Source organism: Sylvia atricapilla, chromosome 6 (genome assembly GCF_009819655.1).
Source record: "Sylvia atricapilla isolate bSylAtr1 chromosome 6, bSylAtr1.pri, whole genome shotgun sequence".
Classification (NCBI taxonomy): Eukaryota; Metazoa; Chordata; class Aves; order Passeriformes; family Sylviidae; genus Sylvia; species Sylvia atricapilla.
In genome coordinates this window covers 15328887-15354910 of record NC_089145.1, presented here as the reverse complement: position 1 = coordinate 15354910, position 26024 = coordinate 15328887, and the positions used below count along the sequence as shown (strand labels likewise).

At 39.4% G+C, this 26024-nt stretch overlaps 1 protein-coding gene across 2 annotated transcripts in view; it reads left to right on the top strand.

Annotated features, from left to right (window-relative positions):
• Positions 1-26024, top strand: part of KCNQ1 (potassium voltage-gated channel subfamily Q member 1) — a 330886-nt gene that overhangs the window by 60171 nt on the left and 244691 nt on the right. For both annotated transcript variants that reach the window (XM_066320893.1, XM_066320892.1), the window contains exons 3-6: positions 18246-18372; positions 20080-20158; positions 21067-21163; positions 21697-21837. In XM_066320893.1, the coding sequence (XP_066176990.1) occupies positions 18246-18372; positions 20080-20158; positions 21067-21163; positions 21697-21837 (444 nt within the window). The remainder of the gene's footprint in view (positions 1-18245; positions 18373-20079; positions 20159-21066; positions 21164-21696; positions 21838-26024) is intronic.

The window sequence follows — 26024 nt, the reverse complement described above, 5'->3', positions numbered from 1 at the left end:
GTTGACATATGTCTTGTCACCACCATCTCTCTGACAGTTTAGGCTTAAAGGAATCCAGTTTTTTTCACAGACGTGCAAATTTTGCTCATAGTGCTTATCAGTTTGGAAGATAGGATAGGACTTCCTAAACCCCTGAAATATTTCAAAGTGAAGACTTTTTCTCAGGATATAATGTTTATTTATAGCTGTTGTGTAACTATATCAGTAAAATACTACTAAAAATGTAGAGCCGTGTTATGCACCCCCTGATTTCAGGGTCCTAAATGTCTTAAGGAGAGCTGATGAACTTGCTTGTTTTTCTCATTTAAAATAAGTATTGTGCTTTCAACGCATGATAAAGCATGATAGCTCATTCTCCTTTGTTGGATGTAGATGTATTTTATTAAATATACACAGTTCTGTACTGCCACTGCAGTACAATGTCTGTGTTGCGCACCTTGAAAGAAGGATAGTTGTGATGTAGTGTCCAAATGTCATTTCATCGTGTGATTTTTCTAGCAAAATTGAAATAGAAACAGAAATAGAACAAAAACAATTGTCCCTTTGCTTTCGTGGAATAGAAATGACTTGATCATCTCTGGGAAGACTAGCCTTTGGAGTTTCATTGAAAACCCCTCCCAAAATGGGAAGCCAGCTTCAAGGTGTAGTGCCAGCAGTGATGCACTTGGGGATTTGTTGGAAGCCTTTTCTAGTGTCACGCAGACTGACTGCTTTCCTTTCTTTATTGCTTTATGTTTTGTCAGAGCTTAAGTGATCTTTAGTCTCAAGCATCCATAATCCTTTGCTATGGCAGGGCTGTGGGGGCAGCTACCTGAATGTAATGAACAAACTCACCATGAAGTGGAAATTGCCGTGTAGATAAGGTCTAGGGAAATTGGGTTTAAATGAAGAAAGCAATAAAATGTAATCTCCCAGGAGATCTGAAAGGAAATCTGATTGCACCACCTGATTTAGGGGAGGAAACACTGACTTTTCCTGATGTAGTTTTTCTGCTTTTACTCATCCCGCGTGTCACCATTGTGTCTGTAACTGCAGCACTAAGAAAGAAAGATGTGTGAATGTTTTTGATTAATAAAGCCCCACATATAAGTCTGTACATGCCTTCAAGTTCTTCATTACAGCCCTGTCCCTCAGCAGAAGCCACAGGGTGGCTGTTACATTGATTGGTTAAACTTCTGAAATGCTCTTCTTGGAGTGCCCAGCACTACAAACTGTCCACAGCAAAAATGAGAGACATTTTCCTCACTTGTACTTTAAGATAGGGAACGTGTCCAGCCCTGTTCTTCAGCAGAATGCAACAGAAAATGTTGGTAGGGATCTTGTGGGTAGCCTGAGATTTTTGAGTTGTTTTCCTCCCTCAGCTTATCTTGGAGCACCAGGAATGGCTGCCCCTTCATCTGTAATTTCTTCATTATCCTAACTCTTCACTTAACCCTTACGGCAGGTTAATGTCTTTTAGCTTCACCCTTGTCTGATACCTGAAGTGGGGACACAAAAAGCCCTCTGCAGAATGTAGCTGGTGATGCTGTGGCAGGAAGGCGAGGATGAGACTGGCTGCTCTCTCTGGCCCGCTGTAGGCTGAGCGTGCCCTCGTTGTTATTTCTGGATGTGCTGATTCAGCACGGCAGCGGTGCGTAACATATACAAAATATGAGTGCCTACATATGTCAGATTAAAAAGTAAACAGGTCGGAGTGCGTCCTCTGATGTGTATTTATAGCACACTGACATCAGCAGGAGTCATGTACATCTGAAGGCAGATTCAGCCTGTGCAATAAGTGGAGAAAAGCATGCCTCCAGCCAAGGCAGCAGAGGCTGCATATCAAGTGTTTCAGCGCATATCACTTCTGACTGTCCTTATATATACCCTACTTACATTGTATATCCAACTCCAGCGATTAGCGCCTGTTAGGTATAAATGTGGTGACAAGCTGTACCTTTCTGGAGTTGCTTAAGAGTTACAAATAGGCATGACTGAGTAGTTGAAGGACGTTGAATTAAACATGCTTGAATTAATAGGGTAATGATTGGTGCTGCTCAGAGCTATAAAATAAACACGAGCTGGAGCTCTGTGCTATGTGGCAACCGGATCGAGCCGTGGGGTTGCTGAAGTATTCTGAAATGACTCAACTTTGTTAAGTGAGAGAGATAATCCTAAGAAAGCTCTCTAGGTAGGCTCCCTGCGCAGTTAACGTTTTAAACCCCCCTTTGGCTTGTTGTTATGACTTCAAAGATACTCTAAAGCCTTTGTTAAATTGATCATTAACTCTGCAATGTTATAATTAGACATTTGAACTTGGCTGCATTCAAAAAGAAAATGTAAGAATGAAAATCCTGACCAGCGTTGTTTCTCTGCAGCCCATCAGCGTGGTCAGAGAAGGATTAAAGTTCCACAGGAGTTAAAAAGCAATGGGGATTGAAGGCATTAACCAGCCTTGCAGGATGGATAGGGAGCCATTAATCCACAGAGTTTTTCTTTGAAAGTATGGAGCGAGAATAATGTCAGGAACCTGAAATGGGTTTCTGCTGGAGATTTATATTTAAGCTCATAAACCATTCTGATGGGAATGTCGGGCTGGAAGCGTGTGTTGGGGAATCCTTAAGTTCGCAGCCCAGCAATTGAGCACGCTGCAGCCATCAGCTGTGGGCTGCCCCTGACCCATTCCAAGGCTGCAAAAACCAGGAGAGGAAGCCCCAGAGGCGGCTTTAAACAATAGCAACGAGCCCAAGCAGCGGCTGGGAAGATTGAGGGTGGCTGGAGGCTGCAGTTAAAGTTTATGAGGTCTGGGGCTGGGAGAAGCTCAGCCCTACGTCTCCCACTTTCTTTCCTCAGTCTCTCCCGATGGAGTACAAGTCCAGACAACAGCTGGTAGCTACTATAAGCCCTGCTGCGGAGTGGATGGGAAAACCTGTCTCCATAGTAACAGAGCAGGCATTGCATGTGCTGCTCCTGCTGGATCTGGGGAGTAGCTGGCTGAAGACATCTGGTCAGTGTAGCCAATTCTCTGGGGAAATTAGCTCATTTCATCTGATAGTAACCACAGAAACTTTTGACTTGGTTTAATAGTATGATGCTGAACATGAAATAGAAGCAACTGGTTCAGCAGTTTTGAAAGTCAAAGATTATCTAACTCCTTGAAGATAAGTATTTCGGTAAGGAAGGCTATTGCTTGTGCTCATTACCCCGCCTCCTGCTCTTCCCTGTGGCGGTGTTTTTGTCCAATATGAGGTGATTCTTCAGTGTGGGGTGGGTTTTATGAATTCAAAGATGGCTTTCTCTTTCTAAATATTTATTTCTTCTGCTTACAAGAGCTCTTCTTATTATACAGTGAGCCCTCTAAGCTTTTCATCTTAAGGAAGCTCTATATAGTGTGAGATAATGTCTGTGTTAACATACTAAGGCCTGTGCTCTAAAGATTAAGTTCACTTCCCACTCGCAGAATCTTGGGTCAATTAACTCTTACATATTTTCAAAAAGAATATTCTGAACAGTTATGCAGCTACAAATAAACCTCAAAGTAACTGTTAAATATGTGTCAAAGTCTTGAACTATTTAACATCAATGAAACCAATTACAGATCATAATCTTGCGTACAAGACAGGAAAATTCCCAACTGATTTTTGTGGAACAAATTCTGCATCCAATAGGAAGAGACTAAACTGAGGATATGGTGGTTGGGTATGTTGGTTGTTGTTGTTTTCCTGCTTACCATAAAATTTATCAGCTCACACTATCTCTGTAACACTCAGAAATTTGGAAGAAATTGAAGAGTTAAGCTTTTTTTTTCCATTTGCACATTAGAGCATGATTGCATATTTTTCATATGGCAATAAATGATTCATAGTGGGTGATAGCTTTCCTGGAAGAATAATGGATGCAGAAAAGTGGCCCAAGAGGAGCTTCCTAACTGTGTGGGGCACAAAGAAATCCACAAAGAAATCTTCCACCACACACACCCTCTACTGACACCTACTCTTGGTTACAAATATTTGAGCTCAGTGGGTTGTTGTGACCATCATGATCTAGAAAATGAAAATGTGTGGACAGGCATGAGCCTGAACCGTATGTCTCTGTTTATGGAAGACCAGCAGAGCTGTCAGTGTTTGATAAGCCCTGCTCATGATTTCTGTTTGAGCATGTGGGGTTGAATGAGAGAAGTGTGTTCTGTTCTGTTGGGGAACAGCAATAAATGATTTTATGGAGAATAAGAGCTGCTAGCTGCCATAGTTCTTAAGAAAGAGCTAAAGGCCTTAACAGAAATCTGAGAAATTGTTGTAATAAAAGAATGGGCCTGAGCTTCCCCAATCAGACAAATGCAGCAGATGCTCAAGGGCCCCAGGTGGGTTATATAGATGTTAATAAACCAGATGAGCTGAAATCAGTTAATGAAAGAAGTTTAATCAATCTGAGTTGATTCAAGAAGTGACTGACTACCTGATGAATGCACGTAACTCATTGAATGAACATTCTTTGGTTGTCTTTGTCTGCTGAGCTCGTGCTCTGATGAACCAAGAGTTACATCTCCCTGTGGAGTTAAACCATTGAAAGTGGATGTCAGATTTTTTTTTCCCCAAATGCTTTTATTTCCTACCCGGAAACAGTCACGTAACAATGTGAAGTTGCATGCGGCTGAGTGGTGGTAAAGACAGCACGAAGGAAGCCTTTCCTTTTCCACTCTGGACTTCATACTGAGATTCATGGCAAATGAACTGTCTGTGAAACTGAAAACCAAATCTCTTGGTTTCATAGCTTTAAATTTCTGGCTACAGGAATCAACAAGAAAAAATTTTCTCTTAATCAGAGAAAAGTGATGATATTATTATAGAAGGACTTAAGGTGCAAGGGTGCTTTGAGGGTCTTGAGGTAGATGGTTGTTTGCCTTTCTGCATTTTGTTTGCTTGTTCTTATGAAGCCAAATGGCTTTGGCTGAAACTTTCAATAAGTCTTCCTGAAGCTGGATGTTGATAAAAATTAGGGAATTCCGGTCAGTATGGTAATTAACGTGAAATCTTTCCTCTCAGGGTAAAGAGAGGGTATTTCTTTTCACTGGGCTCCTTATTTTCACAACATTTTGGGAAGTTTAAATCTCATCAGACATGCCTGGTCTTCTGATCTGTCCAGATCAGGTAATGGATTTGGGAGTTTTGAGAGGGAAACCGGAGACGAGGTAATGACGTGGACCTCTCTAGGGAGACCAGCCCAGAAAGAGAGACCCCACACAAACATCTCTCTCAAGCGCAAACTGATAGTAAATTTCCTCAGTAAACTTCCTCTGCTTTTTATACTGTTGCTTCAAGCTGAGTTCAAAGCAGTTCTTCTAGGATGACTAGGGTTTTTAGCAGCTTTTGGCTATTAGTTAGGTAGTAAAGACAGTCATATGTGCTGTCCCTTCCTGGAAAAGGGCGAGTACTCCTGAAATCATAGTTGCTTACTTCTCAGTGTGCCTGGGACATTTGACATGGATTTTCCTTTGTATATCCCTGTTTCTCTCCCTTAACTGGAGAAAAAGCATGCATTTTTACCTTGTTCAGGAACTTGGAGTTTGCAGTCCCCATGAGGTCCTTTTCTAGCCTGGCAGTTAATGCTAATTTAGTTAATTAGTATAAATATTACCGTTGCTTGTATAATTGTTTTGTAGTGATGAACATGCTTGAAAACACATCACAAAAGATTGCAGAGGTTTTTAGTGTTTGGAATACGGTTCAATTGCATTTCTGATGCCTGGCTACATGCTGGTATTTCTTTCTGTGTTTTCCTTTCAGGAAGCACAAATTGTGGATTATGTGGCTCAGCACTCGGATATAAGTGGTGTAAGGGTGTGATCTTCCCTTTTCAACAGATGGGTTCAACTGTGCTTGTCTGTTACAGATTGCAGCTTGCTTCGGTGGTCATCCCATTGGCTTGGATGGGGATATTCAAGAATAAATTGTTATAGAGTGAAGAGGTGTCAGAAATCAGATCTGTGTATGCACCATGGGCAGCTTAGTGTTAAACTCTCAAGACTGAAGTCTAATCCCAAAACAAAATGTCAGAAGTATCCTTCCTGCCAAAACTCTGAATAGCTTCCTTTATCATTGGGTCCTATGATTGTGTTGGCTGACAGGGAGAGTTGCACAATGTACTGAGCAGCAGTAAAGAGGTACAACCTGAGCAAAAGAAGAGCTTCTCAGCTCCCGAAGAGGAATAAATACTTCAGTGGGGTTCCTTTGAGCCTGGGTTCTGACTGAATTATCTTTGTATTTATTTTAACAGTAAAACAAGTTGACGGTTGAAAAAAGCGCCCTGCTTTCCCTGCTTTAAAGAGTAGAAAGAACCACAGAGCATGAAGTGAAGTTAAAAGGAACTCCTTGAATGTTTTTAAGGATTCCAGAAGTACTCTTTAATTGCTGCCAAAGCTAATGTGGCTGGAATTTCTGTGGAAAACATCAGCGCGGTAGCCAGTTAGTACACAAATACCTCCAGTTTGCAATAGATTTCTCCTCCCTAAGCTTATTCACCCTGTTCTCTGTGTCAAAAAAAAAAAAAAAAAGAATCCATGTTTAATGTTACTCTTAACATTGAAACAGTCGAAGATGATTTCTCATAGCAGTGCAAGGAGTTTGCACAGTGGTAACTGCTTGGTGTTGCTCTGAGAACTGATTGCTTATTCTACCACCACCATTGTTTGCTGTCGTTTTAAAGCTAAAAAGTAATTGAATTCAATTCCTTGAGCCTGCAATTAATTCACAAAGTGTCTAAAAAGAGGGCTTTCTTAGCGTTTTTAGAGTAATTTAGCACCCAAGATGAACAGAGTCTATGTCTTCATAGCATGAAATACCCATAACTGTTACTCAAAGGGTGTGAAACCACATAAAGGATTGCCAGAGAGTTTCTACCACATTTAGAGCACCATAAAGCTTGATGTTTAAATAGGCACAACATTTCTGGCTTTATCAGTGTGCGATTTGGGACAAATAATGTGGTACATGATAGAATTCTCTTACATACCATGCTAACAGCAGATTTCTAATGAGGAAGCATTATTGTTGGGCTTACTAAAAACATGCATTCATGTCATCAGCTTTGCTACCCCAAGTGCAATAGCTTATAAACATTCAAATACCCAGTTATGGAACATAGCTGTAAAGTACTTTGTGTATCTGGTAGGTTTCCTTTGGCCATCCAGATGATGAGGAAAGGCACATTTTACACAAGGCCTTTCTAGTGTAATGTAATTGCTATGAATTTAAACGCTGAACAAGTACTAGCAATTGACAAAGTTAAGTGTGAGTGTGTTATATATTGGGGAAAGGGGAAACATGAGGTTGTCATTAAAGTCATTTTTAGCAGAGCTGTTTTAGCTTTACATGCACTGTTCATGTGTCAGTGTTTGGTGGCTGTGCATCAGGACGCCCACTCTTTTTCCTCTCACTTCGTCTTAGAAAATAACTTTGCCTGTAATTATTTATTTTGCATACTGAGAAAATATTGCTGTAAAAGAATTTTTTACGGTGGAAAAAACATTATCACCTCTCAGTAATGGTGTGATGTGAAGAATGTCATGTGTTTCAGTTACCACTCACACAGAGTGGTGGTTTGCATTGTGAGTTAGTAACTGGGTATGTTTAAAGCAAGGACTCATCTTTCTTTAGTATAACCTCTTGCTTCTGTAAGACAACTGCTACAAGTGTGAGTTTTCAGTAGTTCCATTGTTGCTGGACACATATATTTTTGTGTGGGATGGGCATTTTTGGTTCCAGTGGGTAATCTTGGCTCTCTGATTTGTCAGTAAGGCCTTTTGTGTCCAGATTAGACTTAAAGTTTTTTTTGTTGATATCACATCTTGCATCTAATGGAATCTTGAGAGGCTTAAGCAGGACAGATATACGAAAATCAATTTTTTAAAAGAGTAAGCATTAAAAAATGCAGAGAAAGCATAGGCTAAACCACTGGATGATCTTTTGACATTAAGAAAAAAATCCTAACCCCAAAAGAACAAAAGTTTTATAATTATTAACAGAATTCATCTAACTGTGGAGTAAGACTGATGTTTGTTTCATCACTTACTAGGGAAAAATTATTTGGAAAATGTGGGTTTACAAAGATATGTTTGTTTTAAATATGAATTTAAGCAACAGTAAATCTCAGATCAGGGAGAAGGGCCTAGAAAATTCCACTATTCCTCAAAAAATCCTTCAGTGAATCACCTGGAAGTATAGTTCACATAAAGAGCAGCTATGCCTCAAGCTTTAGAAAAATGAGTGCAATAATACAAAGTTCTGCTCTACTGCTACCAGTTGGATGTTCTGATATGTTAATGCCTTTATAGTGCATAACCAATGCTTTGGTTCTTCTAATAATGTGTATTTTAAAGTGTGCTAAGTCTGACCTTCACTGCCCAGTGTTCCAGCACAGAAGATGCTCGTCTGTCTCTAAACCATGCTCTTTGTGCCCCTTACTTTAAGTTGCAATGGTTTTTAACTCTTCAACTACTGCTTTGCAGAGAGGATTCTTTTGCTCAAATGGCTTTTGGACTTTTGCTTGGTATTGTGCAGTCTTGACTTTATTCTTGATGTGTCCAAGGCATTGGTTTTACAAGGTCTCCCCTTTTCCGAAGAGCTTTGGAGTACGGTGTTGCTGAATTCTGCCAAATATCAGCTTGGTGGTTTGTTTGTTTTGTTTTGTTTTGTTTTAATAATTCATTCCATATAATGGCCATTAGTTTCCTGAGGTATTTGATGTCTTGAAACTCAGACCAGCTGCTACTGAGAAGGCCATGGCTTTTTAAAGATTTTTTTTTTTTCTTCCAGCAATGAATGGTGCACTTGTCCTTTATTTGTAAAGGGAGCAGAGGAAAGGTGATAGTGAGTGAAGGGAGTTACATAGAGCTGCAGTTCTCCTTTGGTGACTTTGAATTCTGCAAAGACCTGCCTCTGCACCATTTATTTATGTTGGACCCAAAACTGATAGAAACATGAATTCATGTAAAAATATAAGTCTTTACACATAACGGTAGCTTGGTTAATGGGGTATGCGACTTCAGAGAGGTCTGGCTTATATCTTCATTTTGCAAATGTAAGTTTAGTTTGGTCTCTTTGGAACACCATCAAAGCTTTGGAAAGAGTTTGCACAGCGTTGGTCATGTGCTTTGGTTGGTATAAATTGAGTTCCCATTTCGGAATGCTCTAATCCTGATGCACTGAATGATAGCCACAACTGTTCTGTGCTCGCCGGTTGGAACGGGCACAGGAAATTGGCACCGGGAGGAAGCTACTTGCCTTCAGTATGTGAAATGTATTTGCCACTTAGCTGAAAATGCTGACTTTGTTGCCTTCAGTTAGGTTTATTTTGCATGTCAAATAACTCCCCTCTCCTCCTTCACAAATTTTAGAGGCAACTTTAAAATGCTGACTGAATGGGCTGTGTACATATGGCATCTGAGAGGGTTTTTATTAGCTTAAACTAGCACATATGTTTTCATGTGAGGAGTATTAAGTGCCTGGACTGCAGGTTTAGTGTGTGACTGTTTTTGCAGCTGTGTGGAAGAGCATGATGTGTATTCCCTGGAGCAGGCCTGGGAGAGAGCTCAAGTATGTTGAGGCAAAAGCAGGTTGTGTTTATGGGAATGTCAAACAGAAATATGGCACTTGAACCCTTATCAGTGCTGAGCCTGATACTGGTAACTGACTGACAGTCACCCAGGTGTGTGAAAGGATTTTGTTTCAGGACTTGATGTCTTTTTACTGAAACTTTGTCCTGCCAGACCAGACAAAAATTAGTTTTTTTTTTTTTTTTTCCTGGATTATTTTTATCTGGAGGAAGTTGAAACCAGTGTTAGTCACTTAAAATTTATTTCTTTTCCAACTCCTATTGGAGAACATGTTCACTGCTCAGGCCAGAAATTCAAGTTTCGGAGGATGAATTTTGAAAACATGCTGCTTCTAGAAGAAGAGGATATCGTGAGTAAATAGAGAATTAATGTCCTGGTTTTGGTGACCTCTCACTCTTCTTACTTGGGAAATTACATCACATCCCAAAAAGAGTCCCATAAACCCAAAAACCACATAGAAGAGAGCAACAAGGCCAGAGCTGAGAATCCTGAAGCAAGGCTAACACACAGAACTATTCCATAACTCACTTCTTGGAGAGAGAGCTGGCCTTGGGGAGATGTTTTGACTGCTCAAGAGAGGTAGGAAGTTAAAACTTCATCAGAAAGAACTCCTCTTCAGCATACTCTGTATCTGCTTTTGCAGGCACAAGTTGTTGCAATAGGCCATAAATAAGTGTAGATCATGGGATCTAGGTGTGGGATCCTCATGATGTCTCTGTGCATATCCAGCCATACTTCTGTCCACGGTGCTTCTTGTCTTGAAGTATTTGTGTGGGTGGCGAGTAGTGGGTTTTCAAAACCACTGGAACAAAAATATTTTTTTTATCAATGCTCCTTCTAATTTCTGTTTGAAAACATGTTGATGCTTCCTGGATGCTATTACAATATGGCCTCAAACAAGAAAAAAACAGTGCATTTTGTGTGAAACCACTAGCTTTCAGGTGTTGCTGTTGTCAATTTTTATAGCAGGTGACCAGAACTTGACCATTATGTCTTAAAAATGGCATCTACCCTTAGATTTCCTTTTGACTGTACACAGTGGAGCCCACTGCAAGTTAAGCTAGGCAGATCATGGCCAAAATCTTCCTTTTGTATGGCTCTGCTTACAAAGATAAAAGATACTGTGCAATATTTATTTTCTCTTAGAATGGAGTAGTCTTGCAAAGTGATTGTCTAAGGGTATAAAGGAAATATGCTTTGCTGAGAGACAGTGGCTTTTGTAGCTGGAAAACAACAGGCGTGCAGTCTTTTCCTAAGGTCCCTCAATAAATTCCATGTTGGCTTTGGAGCAAAGGCAAGACTTATGAGCTGCTTGGTGTAGGGCATGGCGGGTATGAAGTAGTGTTTTTAAAAAGGAGTGAGAAAGGTTGTTTAATAAAAAGCATGCAACAAGATACTTGACAGGATGAAAATGCTCAGATCAAGGAAAATAGCCACTGTGTAAATAGTGTTATTATGACAGTTCTTTGTAAGACAGAAATACAGACTTGCTTGGCTTACTCTGGTTTTTTTTTTTAATAGTCTGTAGGAGTTCCTTCTACTCTAAAATTAGCATATTGTGTGTACTAATGAATGAGTTTGCATATTTGTGAACTGTGTTTATGTGTGCTTCATCTGAAGTGTAGGTGAATAGTTTCTTTGAATTCAGTAAGATATAAAATTAAGCATATGCTGCACTGGGTAGAAGCCAGAGCATTTTTCACTTTGAAAGAAAGGGCCCTGAATGAATTTCTTCTAGAAACTTTTATGAAGCCCTGAATAAGAGGTTCATGAAATAAACAGAAAGGAGTAGGGATTTTTAATCATTTTTGTGTCAGGGTTAACATGCTGACACTTTCTCTCTCCTGCCAAATACTTTGGGTTTGAAGTCTACCTCTTGAGCATACTTTGTGATGGGGGGAGAGCTCCACGTTAAAACACGTGCCATAAAATAAATGTGCAAGCCCAGCTTAATTCACATCTGCAGATTCCTGGTGGGTATCATCAGCAACCACGTTCAAAAGCTAAAGACAACTGCATTATGAAGAGACTGGTGCAGGGGTGACGGTGTGGAAAGTTGCTGTAAGGCAGCTGTGCTCCGAGACAGAGCCTTCACATGCAGAGTTCCACCACTGGCATCTGAGGCCTTTTGGGGCTGGTGGAAAAATTCCAGCTGCCAGCGTTTGGGTTTGGCTGAAACCTCTGGTGAGGAGAGGGCGAAGGGAATCGGCGGAAGGCAATTTAAATACACCTAAAGGAGTGGTTGGTGCCCGACTGCTATTGAAATTCAATAGGATTTAGTTGCTTGGGGCCTTTGGAAAAATTTCAACCCAAAATTGCAGGCCTGAAGTATTCTTTAATGGTCCCAGTGCTATTGTTCTGTACTCTCAGCACCAATTAAGGGAAAATAAAAAAATCTTCATCACAATCAGCTGTTCTAGCTCTGTCTCCTAGTAAGCATCCCTTTTTTTTAAGAACATGAACACTAATGGAAACATTTCATCTTAATTCAAAACATTAATAAGGGGGCTCTAATGATGTCCATTAACTTGGGATTAATTATGGGCCTCTGAAGGTAGAAATCTAAAACTGACACCGTGTTTTTGGTTTTCTGTAGCCACTTCAATCACTTGGTGCCTAGTTTGCTAGATAAAGGATTTTAGCAAATGAAACCAATCTTTCAAAAGAAAGGAACAAACAAGCATGTTGGCTTTAAACATTTTTTTAAAATGAAGCATTATGTGTTTTCCTCTGAAAAGGTGTAATTTACAAGTTCTTTGGAAGTGAGGAGGTTAAGTAGGGGGCAAAAAATCTCCAGTCCTAAATAGCATTTTTGAGACTTGCTGTTACTCAATAAGTGTTTATATATATGAGAAATCGTTTGTCTTTCTATTTTTGCCCTTTGTACTTCATCAAGTTGGGATTTTTACTTTATTGAGTCTTTGTGTGCTTGCCTAGGCAGTCTGATTTTGCTGTTCTATGTATCTTAGAAAGCACAGTACAGCTTTCAGAAAAAAAATCCTGCCTTTCTCAATAGAACAAAGAGGGGCCTCTCTATACAAAGTGGGTGAGATTAGAAGAAACAGTTGCCTTTGCTGCTGTTAATTTGCATACCCTGCTCGGGCTATACAGAAGTGCTGTCTGAAGTATTTTGTGAGCCCTGATGTGTCAGGTGAACAGTGTGCTGAGAAGGGGACTCCAGCTTTCTCTGAATTACCACGTAGGCTCTAGTGTTTGGGTTTTGTGCTCTGCCCTTCTGGTAGTGTAAATGCAGCCTATTGTCACAAAGATGGTCAGAGGGCTGGAGCACCTATCCTGTGAAGACAAGACTGGGAGGTGGGATTGTTCAGCCTGGAGAAGAGAAAGCTCTGGGAAGACCCTACAGCGCCTTCCAGTAGCTGAAGGAGGCTACAAGAAAGCTGGAGAGGGCTTTTTACAGGAGGGCAGGACAACTGGGAATGGTTTCAAACTGAAAGGCACAGGTTTAGATCAGATACTAGGAATAAATTCTTTACTGTGAGGATGGTGAGACAGTGGAAGAGTTTTCCCAGAGAAGTTGTGGATTCCCCATCCCTGGCAGTGTTCAAGGCCAGATTGAATGGGGCTTTGAGCCATCTGATCGAGTGGAATGTTCCCTGCCCATGGCACAGGGTTTGGAGCTGGGTGATCTTTAAGGCTTATTTATTCTAAGTCAGACTGTTGTAAGAGTGTGTGATTGCTCTGCATGAGAGTCATGCTCCTGCTTTTTTCTACCTCTGAGGAGCAGAGAGATGCTGTATCCCTGCTCGTTAAGATGCTTAGCCCGTTTGTTGTCCAATCCAGCTACACAGCTCTTGACTGACGGCAAGTGTCCCCTTTGTGAATTTACTTTAGCCTCAGCAAAGTGTATCTGTTGTCCTCTCTCTTGGCTCCTGCTTGTCATGGTTCTGAAAAAAGCTTGTGGCAATGTCCTCGCTCCACTACTGCTGCGTGAGACTGTGAAGAGGTTCCACCTTGCTGCTCTGTAGCAGCAATATTCCATAGCCTTGGCTAAAAAAAAAGGTTTCAGTGCAAGTAGTGCCACAGCAATCTTACAGCTGAACTAATGGTTTGTTGGCATGCAAGCTGTATATAAACTACATGAGGGATTATTTCATTGTTTTAAGAAATTCATGGGAATTTTGTCATCCTTGAAGCCAGATTTGATAGAATTGTGAGAATAATGTGATTTATCTCTCCTATGAGGGTAATGGGATAGAACTTGTGATACAGCAGATGTGGGTAAAAATGGTATTCCCAGTGAAATTTTGAGATGGAAGGAAATTCTTCAGTACAAGAAGTGTGTGCCTATGAGTCCTAAAGCTGTCCTCCTCACCCATGCCTCTTGTCTTCCTGTGCCTGTCATCTGTCCTTCCTCTTGGGACACACACCTCTATGGGAGATACAATAAACTGTATTCAGTCTTCAGTTTTGGGTATTCTATAGCCAGTCAGAATAACACAATGGCATGCTTTGCCTCCTCCCTCCTAGAACATGTGTTTTACCTCTTTTACATTTATGGAGTGCACTGGAGTAAAGTAATTTTTGTTTGTAATAGATTTCGGATGACCTCATCTAGCCCTTCCAGATGAAATGGTTGACTGAATGTCTGTGATGCTCCATGACCAGTTACAGTTTTGAGGTCTACAAGCATAGCCTCAGGCAATATATTCTCTGCACAGATGCATTCTTAACCTCCAGGGACAATTTCTGTATCTGTTAAACAGCTGTTGTTTTGGTGTCATGATCCATTTTTTGTCAGTTTTTTTGTGGTTTCCCCTGCCCCCCCCCCCCCCCCAAGTTATTAATCTGATAGCTTAAAAACATCTTTTTCAGTTAAGTTTTAGAACCCTGTAGTTCCTTTTGGAGTTGCTACTGTACTTTATTTCACAATGCAGGTATTGGAGGCCCCTCATCAAAGGACTGTGGCTCTTTCAATCCAATAGAGATCAAGAAGTAAAGGAAGGGCTTTTCAAGATGCATTTATTAGCAAAATACCCTGAGAACTCTGGAGGTATAGACTGTACTAGTGGATAGCACAGGTGTATTTGTTTTTACACAGATATACATGGACAACTGTGTTTTTATTGATCCTGCCTAAGTTCCTTCATTGGATTGTGAGAGCTATACTGTAGCCAGATGATGCCATACAAGTTGTGCCTTGTTTTACTTGGCTGTGCTGGGATTATGTGGCCAAGAAGGCACGAAAATCGCACAATGCATGTACCTGGGCTAAACAAGAAGGATGGCAGAAGTGAGGGTACTATGTAGAAATCAATCACTAAAGTGAAAAAAAGTATTTTTTTCTGAAGTGAGACAGCCCCAGTGTGCCTGTAGTGTGAATGTTCATGACTGCCACATCTTAGAGGGCTCTTTATGCCATGTAACCTTTTAATCTCAACCTTGTATTTCTGTTTTCACCTTGCAGAAAGGAGATTGCTGTTAAGTTACATTGGGTTGAATGGGTCCTTGCACAGTGTAGTTCTTGTGTGTATGTAATTTTAACTAAGAAAACTCCTCGGCTGAGTTTTAATTCCCATGCTCACTCGTGTTTTTCAAGCAGCTATTTTCTTCTAGTGCATGTAAATTTCATGTTAGGCTGTTAATCAGAAAAATACAGGGAATGTTTTAGTAGCTCAGGAGAACATAATTTTCTAATGTACTTGGGGGTTTTTTTTGTTTTTTGGTTTTTTTTTTTTTTTTTCCCCTGCAAGTTTCTGGCCACTAATATAAGAGCGCACAGACAGAAATTCATCAGCCTCCCCCACCCCAGGAGACTACTTATTAGATTTATGCAACACAAGATATTAAAAACACTTTTGTCTGTCACACAGCCACGGGCAGGGGAGGGGGAATTTGCCAGTTGCTAATGGATACCTGGCGTTTTTGTGTATGACCATGAAGAACAGCTTGTGCACTTTCACCCCCGATGTTCCCTGAATAACTTGGGTCTCATTTAGGTCAATAAGCCTTTATCAAAACGTCAGGAGTGAAAAATGTGTCTTGGTGTAAGCCGACTGGTCGTTCCCTCCAGTCAGCGGAGTCTATAGGACAATCAGTGTTCCCTGAGCTTGTCTGCATGTCACGCAAAGAGCTGGGTGACAGTAACCATTGAGTGCGTGTCTGTCCCATTGTCTTTGGGACAGCCCCCATTTGCATACTTGCCGGTGTGCCTGTTAGCCAATGAACCATGGAGGGGCTTTAGGGAACATACGCTCCCATGCAAATCCCCTTTCGTGGGGAGCGCTCGCTCCTCTAGAGCACAATCCCGGCTTTCTCTTCCTACCTTCCTCCTGTGAAACTGGGGCTGTGATCCTGCCAGGGCCCTGGTCACGGTGCTCTTTGTGGTCCCATCGTGCTAAAACGTGGGTTTTTCTTTGCTTACCAAGGTACCTTGTTTCCTCCTTTTGCTTTTAGCAATTGCATTTTGGGCGTGTCTGAACAGTATTATCTGTGGTATCACACATGATGTGAAACCATCTATCCCTTCCTCAGATGAGCTGTTTTCAGTGAAGGACAGTTTTTGCTCCCTGTGTGGTTGGAATTGTCCTTTGTAAAGGGTATTTCCTCCATGGTACTGATGAAAGGAAATGGATAGTCCTCTGTGCAACGAAGAGCACTTGGATATTAGAGTTTATTGATTGAGTCTGTGAAAGGAATATAATCATCTGATCAGAGAAGATTTCCCCTGGTGCTCTATTTTCTGTGACAATTCCACAGCACCTCATGTCAAGCAGAGCTCATAATTTTCCCATTTGGTTTTGGTTCATAAGTGACATTAGACATTTCCTAAATGGAAAATGTCATTGCATTTGAAGCTTCTGTCATAAGACACAGGCTTTCCTTAAAGCATCTGGTGCAGATGCTCTTTCTTTCAATTTATGATGTTCATTATGTCTTTAATTTGTTGGAAGATATTTAGTAATAGTTCCGTTTTAAAGAATAGAAAAATGGTGGTGGGTTCTGGTGGATCCTTTCAGAAGAAGCTCTGGAAGAGATTCTTGGCTGGGTTGAAGGGTCTGAGCTTTATGTTCATTACAACCAATGCTCTGGATAGTTCCATTATATCTTAAAAACCTTCCTTGAATACAAGTGACTATAAACATTTGTGATAACTGTTCTACTACATCTGACATCTTGCATATACATTATGAGACATCGAAATTAAGGAAAAGAGTCCTGGCTCATGTTCTACCAGCTTTGCTAGAAATGTCACAAGGCTGAACTTTAACACTTTTTTGCCCTGAGATGAACAGTTTTTATGCCATCAAGATGTTTTAGAGCCACACAAATATTATAGCAAAGTCAGCTGATGCCTAACCCTTTCCCCATTATTTTTACTGTATACAGCCATATTATTTTGCTCAGTATTCAGGCAATGTCCCATGCATTTTTGAAAGTGTTAATGATTCCCATTCATCTTGATTAAACTAGGGTTGTGTCCTGGCTATTTCATATGTTTTCTTATATTTCATATATTTCATAATTAAGAAAATTATCCTAGGTACCATCTTGAGTCCCATTTGCCAGATTGTTATGCAGAACAGCAGTGAACCCTGCAGACACGTGGGAGGGCTGGATAGAATGTTCAGCAGCCTGTTGTGTTCTCTGCAGTTGCTCTTTATGTGAAATTGCACTTTGAAATAAGGGCTCATTCTCTTAATCTGCACTAACCTGTGTAACCCTGACATCTTGAGACTGGTTTCTCAGCTGCACTCTTACTTTATGCCATGTGTTTTGTTTTCAACCACAAGCCACTCTTACCATTTCAATTATTAGATTTTGTTATTGGCTCTGATGGAGGATGTGGCCATTTCTTAATTGAGTTGGCCAATAAGGAAAGATTGCAGCACCCTGATACTCAAGGAAACTATGCTGGGTATGCCGTGCTTATCCAGTCTGTAGAAAACCAAGGTTTATCTGCACACTGGTGATATTTCAAATAGGACTAAATTATATCTCTGTCCAATCAGCAAGAATATCAAGTGGTTTTGACATCTGTCACCTTGGAGGCATTTCTAAAGTCATACCTTAATATAGATGAGTAGTTAATAAGTAGCTTGGTACCAGCAGTGCTTCAGGACTAGATTTCTGTTTTTGCTGAAGTCCCTAAATGCTGACAGGAGGATGGGAAAGGTGTGTTAGAGAGCTCACTTTGTCTTCAGTGTACCTGGAGACTGACATATTGATGATGGATACTGGAAATGTTTTTTCAATCCATGTGAGCTTAAAGGAAGACTGAGAAAGTAAAAATAAGGGGGAAGTTAAGCTGATCTGGTAAATGAAGCACACCTCTTCCTGAAATGAAATAAACTAGCAAAATGCTCATGTTCTAAATACAGCCTCTGCTTGTTTTCTTTGGCTCAGCCAGGAAACCTTTTGTTTGAATTAGACCAAGTGAATTGCACAGAATGGTTTTCAGTTTTAGTAACTGCAAGCAATCAAAGTATTTCAATTTACTCCTAATATTTTCTTTCTCTACTCTTACAGGTTTTTCTATTTTACTTCAGATCATTTTTGGTATAGTTGATATTATACATTTTATTTATTGCTATTGATATTTTACATTTTATTTATTGCTTTCTAATTCATTCTGAAAAGAGATGAAAGTTATCTCTAGAGCAGAGAATTAACCTAGTTGCCCATGTGTTTCTTTTAGGAAATTGTATTAGTGGTGTTCTTTGGAACAGAATACGTGGTTCGGCTATGGTCAGCAGGATGCCGCAGTAAATACGTTGGAGTTTGGGGAAGGCTTCGTTTTGCTAGGAAGCCTATTTCAATCATTGGTGAGTATGCAAAGCTTGCAAAGCTGATGAAAGCAATGAGCAAAATTTGCCCTAAAGGTTTTTAGAAGTCAAATTTCTGCAGCAGTTGAAGCCAAGTTAGAGCGAGAGCTCTTGTCATTAGTGTGAACGTAGATCTGAATTTCCTTTCAGGAATTCATGGCACTGTCATTTGAAAACAAATGTAGTTTGGTTTGTTTTTCCAGAAGAGCAGAATGTTTTCTTTTCAAAGTGATCTTAAGCTTTGCCAGGAATAAGTCTTGGCTGTAGTCCTGTCTCCTGTGACCTGAGGATCCCAGACACTGTACAAGAGCTACAATTATATTTTTTCAAAGATACAGAACAGTTTTTTTTTTCTCCCCTCAGCAGCCACTTGAGGGGAGGTTATTATGAGTTTATTTTGCACTCTAATTGAGCTGTGTGTTGCATAGTAGAGCACAATAGATGCACTGTAGTTGCTTTGTGTATCAATTGAATTAAAATATGATTCTCAGTGATGCATTTGGAGCTGTACACCTCAATTCCCTTGGGATCCAATTGGCTTCCTAAAATGACTTAAGGGTTCTTGAAAATTACATCCAAATATTCCATATATATCACTAATAATTATTTTTGTAGAATGCTTGTTTCACAAAAGAAACTTAATCCAAAATCAATCTGCATTTTGTTAGCCAGCATTGAAAGAACTGTGTAATGACCCTTGTCCTGTACTTAAATACTTGAAATATAAATGGACCAAATAAATCAGATGTTGGAAGAGAAGCATTGTTATGGAAGAATAGTAGTTCTTGTTCTGTGGCATAGATTTTTCCACTACTCAGAAACATTGTATGTTATTGAGTACAGGATATCAGTTTTCATAAACTACAGTTTTGCTGCATGTAAATGATGAAATTTTGTACTTGGGTATTTTTACAATTATAAAATAGTTTGATTTAGCTCCTCTGTGCATATATATATATATTATATATATATATATATAATCTCAGGTGTGACTGCAGCTATAAAAGACATTGACTGCATCTTTGCACTCTGGCCATGATCCATTTCTCTCAAGTGCTAGAACACTAAGCATTCTGAAACATCATCCAAATTAATTCAGTTTGGAAAGCAAAATGCAGTTCTGCTTTCCCAGATATGGATCAAGAACTACTTAAATACTCCAAAATACAGAGTTCCTTTCCAAAATTTACTAGGCCTGAGGCAAGTTGATTTTGAGTACAGTACTGACTGACTTAAACTAAATTAGACTCATACCCTAATTCCAATTTTCTTTCCCTTTTGGACCTGGACAGATGAAATGATAGCAAGACAATTTTCTCATATATGAAATAAACCTCAAAATCTCTGTCAATTAAAATCCTGTCTAAGCAGGACAGAAAATAAGAATTGGAGAAGAGAGAATAGATGGAAACTGCTGAAATTCCTCCTGGTTTAAAGCTAATAAGTATTCCAGGCTGCTTGACAGTAACTCCACATTCATCTAGACTGTGGCCAGCTTGGACCCATCTCAGTACAACTTTCTGTCATATCACATGATGAATTTTTTTTACATGCCATAATTGAGATCTCTTGGTATATAAACAAAAATATTTATTAGGAGTGACTGTTCAACTTGTTAAAGTAATACGGGTTTTGGTTCTAGTAGTCTTGCCAAAGCATTGTAAGATGCTGCTAATTAATTTTCTTCAATTGACTTTTATTTTCCAGATTTAATTGTGGTTGTTGCCTCCATGATAGTCCTTTGTGTGGGCTCTAAAGGTCAAGTCTTTGCAACCTCTGCTATCAGGTAATTATATGCAATAAAAGAAAGTAGTGCTAGCTGAGCATGGTAATGTTTCTTCTTTTTTAAAAATTTACCTCCTGTTTCTATTCTTGCAGGAGAAAATGATTCACTGCCCAGTGTCATGTAATAGAGCAGATCACTGATCATGTATTGGTGATCCCATAAAGTGTAGGGGAAATACAATTTTGTTGTAATGCTTTTATGGCTAATGAGGATAGAGAAACTCATTCTCTTCTCAAATCCTGGTTTAGTTTCTTAGCTTAGTTTGGTAGCAACTCTTTGATGCTTTGTATCTCTGACATCTTCAAGCTGCCTCTTCATAAATTGTCTGTGGTTGTTAACTCCTGATAGACTGGGTCCACCTTGTGCTCAGGAAAGTCACACCACTTGGTTTTCCTGGAATGAATGGGTGGGCAGTGTGCTTTACTATTCACACTAGCTGCAGCCATGCTCCAGAATTGCAGTGACTCCCATAAAAAGAATGTTTTGAAATATTTTTGGACTGTCTGGTTTAAATTACCTACAAAATTCCTCAAAGATAAGGAAATCAGATCTTCAGTTAGCTGGCTCTGTATTTTGTTTCCCATCCTGGGGAGCAGGTCACATATGAGTGGATGAATATTTCTAGAGCATTTACAGCTTGTGTCCAAAATTCCTGAATCTTTGAGTTATTCTTACTAGCCATGTGTACAAAGGTCAGTACTTCCCTTGGACAATCTCCCCAGACTGTCTTCATAACAAACAAGAAGAAAGATGGGTGAGAGTGGAGTGAAAAGATACATGAAAGTCTAACATAAAACACTCTGTGTCTCCTAAAACAGTCCTTTGGAAGCCAGAGTTCTCTTTTCCACCTCTGTTTCTTCTCTTGTGTGTTTGGTCTGTTCATTAAAGATTTGAAAATCCTGTTCCAGGGGCATCCGTTTCCTGCAGATTTTGCGGATGCTGCACGTTGACCGGCAGGGCGGTACCTGGAGGCTGCTGGGATCAGTGGTGTTCATACACAGACAGGTAAGTTTGGGCAGTCTGAGCAATGGCACAGCTGATGCCAAAGCCTTTATATTCAGAACAGCATACATTCAGACCTGCTGCTATCACTCATTTTTAGTGTGGAGGCGGGTAGTCATTTATTTTAACCGAGTGTGGTTGTTCTGCCTTGTATTCACTTCCACTTTGGCAAATTTTGACTTGTAGTTGGACTCAACAACAAAAAATGAAACTTCTGAAATGTAGTCCAAATATTTGCTAAAATATGTATCTGAATTCCAGAGCTGGTTTGAATCTGGCACTGTTTGAAAAAGTTACCCGACTACTTTTTAGTGCCCAGAAGGTTAATGAGGCCTTGTGATGAGGTTGTTTTGACTCAGTGTTCTCTGTGGAGCTCAGTGGATTTTTTTTATTAATTTGCACAGCCAACACACTCAGTGTCAATATTTTTTAATTGCTGAAATTGCATTTTTCTCTTCAAATTATGCTTTATAACCTGTCAGTGTTAGAAATTAAGAGTCTCAATGAGATCATAATACCATTGATTCTCTTTGCAGGAACTGATAACTACACTCTACATTGGATTTCTGGGGCTGATTTTTTCCTCTTATTTTGTGTACCTGGCTGAGAAAGATGCTGTAAATGATTCTGGAGAAACAGAGTTTGGCAGCTATGCAGATGCCCTGTGGTGGGGAGTAGTAAGTATAGCAATTTTCACACGTTAACACTGTCTGATTTACTGGAGTAAAATTCAAGCAAGCATGGAGTAAGAACAGCACTTTGAAACAGCTTCAATACACTTTCTGGTTTTGTAATTCTGTGACACTACAAAAATACTGTAGAAGATCAGTAATGTTATTTGGTGTTTACAGTCCTATGTGATCTAAAGTAATCACATTACATTAAAAATATGTAGGAACACATGTTCTATTTCTTTATCCTGTCTTCCCTACTGGTACAGTGGTTGTTTCTTGCTACCTTTGTCATGGGTAGTGTTCAACTGTCTAAGATGGTAAGAGTCTTGCTAAATCAGGGCTAGTTTTTTTTGAGAATGGGGTGGTGTTTACGTTTTCTTTGTCCAGCTTTTCATCAGGTTGGGTTTTTTTCCACAGTTATCTGTGATTTTTCAATTTGACCTGTGACTGTAATTCCTAGTTTATTCAGAATGGACTAATTCTGGAGCAAGAAGATAGATAGGAAATCCAGACAGAGGACTCTTCTAGGGTGGCTATATTGCTTTGTGAGCCACTTAGTGTCTTTACACAGCATTTGACTGTGCTGTATTGTAACCATCTTGTATAGATATTTTTCACCTTTCTCAACTTTGCTGTAGATGTATCTTTAGTTCTGGTAGTAAAGTTCTCCTGTACTGGTATTGCTCGTGGCAGTTGTCTCTTTGTTCATTATATCCACGTACTAGTGTGGCAGCTCTATTCTGGAATTATATTTTCATAAACATTTTAATTTTGTTGCTTCTGCTAGTAGCTATTCCCTCTTTCTTTCTCATATGGCACAAATACTAGGTTGGCAGTTCTTTTCTGGGATTTCCCATTAGTAATTGTTCTCACTTCTGTTTCCTATTGCCGTTCAAAGAAAGGTATTTTTGGAAGCTATTTTTCCTTGTCATTAGCACTCAAGCAATGGCTTTTTTTTATCTGCTTTAATTCTATTAGCTTAATCAAACAAACTGTCATCAGTAAGTGCTACAGATCTTTGAAATGCACAGACGTCACTGATAACATACTTGCACTTTCAAAATGTGCTGATCTGCTCGAGCTTTCTCTTTGCTGTTTTAAATCAAAAGGCATTGTTTCTCTCATTTTTGGTTAAAAATAATACTAACTAATAGGATTTTTTTGTACAGTAGTGATAGGACTAATATCAATTTCACTAATAAAATACATGTATGTATTTAAGAATATATATAAGGAAATATTTTGAATAAACCTGTGTGTGTGCCTATGTAGTCTTCTCTTTACAAACTACCACTTGCTGTTTCAGGAAGGAAAGATCTGTTGATGGGCAAATCCACTGCAGGTCTGCTGGTGTCGAAATGCATATGTAGCCCTTTTTGAATACAACAGGTTTTATTTTGTTGCATTGTTTTGCTGCTATGATCTGCTGTAGAATTCTTTCTTCTTGCTGTCTGCCATGGTTAAATACAGGCTTTCTTAGGACCAGAAGACTTACTGTGTAGCACAAGAAAGTGGTTTTCTGTCAAGTAGCTTTTTTCAATGCTTTCATGTCATTATGGCATTTTTATTTTCCACTACAGTGGTCAGATGACTCAGTAATTAACAGTGGCAGATGTAGCTGCATTTAAAAACACATGCTGTCATTGGCGTTGCCATTAAAAACGGTATGTGACAGACCAGATTGGCTTACTGAAAATACAGTAAAACCTCCCATAGAAGCAACACGATCTGTCAGGATATTGAAATATTCTCCTTTCAGGGAATTATTGTTCAGTTAATAGGCGTGCCAGTTATTTTGTCTTCCTAATTACAATAAACTTATTTAATCAATACATTTAATTATGATAGTATTTTTTCTGCTATGCCTTCTATTGTGTTGCAGCATGCCACATGAAGTGTGAGACTGCGTTCAATGAACACATAATAATGTAATTTCTTTAATATTAAAAGTAGAATTAGGTGTCCTTGTTCAGCTCTAATGCACTTCCACTAACTGCTAAAAAGTTTTAACAGAACCAAACTGAGGTGGATTCAGGTCCATCTATTTCTGATTTCTTGATAGTATAATATTCTTCATTCTTTCTTGCTGGTAAAAAGCCCTGTAGAGTTAGGACAGAGAGCTAGTTAGCCCAGAGAAGCTGCGGATTCCCCATCCCTGGCAGTGTTCAAGGGCAGGTTGGATGGGGCTCTGAGCAACCTGGGATAGTGGAAGGTGTCCCTGCCCATCTCAGGGGCTTGGAACTAGGTGATATTTAAGGTTTGTTCCAACCCAAACCCTTCTGTGATTCTATGGCTAGCTGGGAAGTCACAAGGATTCTCTTAATAAAGTTCTCAAACTCATACAAAAACCTTCTCAAGTGTTAGATCTTGAAAGTTTCAGTTATGTTTAGCCAGAATTTTCTGAATTTGCTTAAACACCACGAATTCTGGTCAATGAAAACCTGTTTTGAGCTGAACCTGCAGAAGAGAATAATTCACAGCTTCTGTCTCAGATACCATCATAAATAAGTGCTCTCTCTTCTCTGAAAGTGCACTTACCTGACACAGTAGAGAATGCTTCAAAAAGTCCTTGACAGCATTTTCACACCCCTTTTCTCACTCTCCAGCACTGTGTTCTTTTGTTATCTCAGTCTATGTGTACACTGCTAAACAAGTTCTTTGGGCTGCAGTAACAGAATATGTAATATAGCTGAAGTAAACCATGTAAAAGGTCTGTGTTACCACAACTAAACTGCATCTGGAGTTGGGTACTTTCATATTGCTGTGCTTTGCTGACTATAGGCACGCCCCTAGGGTGCATAACTTGTAATTAAATGTTCTTCCTTGTCATTGTTGTTATTTATAAGTCTATTTTTTATTTTTCAGTTTCATATTTGAATTGGCCTCCGGGGCTTTATTTGAATTTCCTTGGGAACTCTGGACTGTAGCTATTTGCCATGTCAGTTGTGGCTTCTTGAAGAAACCTAAAGTTACCTTATGGCATAAAGAATTGTCCATATTATTGCTGCTTTTGAATCCAGTTCAAGCCTGTATAAGTTCTGCCACTGGCAGGATATCTAAACATCTTCAATGTTAGCAAGTAAAATAAATGTAATGTGGTGTATCTTTCAGTTCTCCAGTCCCAGTATTCAAAACTAGTCTACTTTTATTGTCTGTCATGTCCAGATTATTGCCTGATCATGTCCAGATATGATCCAGTTTTAAAGACCTAGTATAGATTCAAGACCAATAAAACCAGGACAACATTAAAAATAAAATTTGAAACACAGGCGCTTAAAAAAATAAGATAAATGTTCTCATTGAATCTGTCAGAGATGACCACCTTCAGAAAGAGTTACCTGCTCACTGGCTCTGAGGGTTTTGTGGGTTTTTGTTTTGTCTTCATTGGTTTTTTTCTCCCCCTCCCTCTCTCTTCAGCATTAATTTCAGTCCCATTTCAGAGCAACTGAGAGGGGCTCTTCTTTTGATATCCACTGAATGAATACACGATTTCCAACCTTCACTTTGGAACAAACGTGCCTCAGAAAAACTATGCTAACAGTCTCTTTGATGATGAACACTATTTCCTAGAGCAATTATTGAATATACCCATGCATGGATATTTCTCTGTGTCTTTTGCTTTGACTTTAAGCAAGCAGTTTTCTGCAAATAACAGCTTTACTTGAGGATTTCTTGTTCCTTTAATTATTACAGCTTAGAAGAATGGCCTTTTCACTAAGGACCAAATTCAGCAAAACATTTAAAAGTTTACTTACTCCTAAGCATACACAAAACAATGTCCTGTTTAGCAAAGCCCACCAGTATGTGCTAAATGTAAATTGAAAATCAAAGTTGGGGGAAAGCTTTGCTGAAAAGTTACAGGAAATTCCACTCTAAACTGCATAGAACTTTTTCTAAATTGGAAGTAATCTGACTTAATTTTTAAAATAGTTGCACGTAATTTTTAAAAAATAGCTTCATGAAAAGTGGTCTTGTGGATCTTGTGTTGTTCAGAATCCTTTCTCCCCATCTTCTCAATTATAAAAGCTCTTGAAAACTGTACACTGACTTCAATGTTTGGCAGAAGGGGCCATGTCATTTTTAGTTTCTATGTGGTTTACAAGTCAAGTGTACCAACTATACAGCCGTGACATCCTTATTTAAAAAATACTCTGATTTTGGGGATTATGTGTTTGGATTTTTTTGTGGGT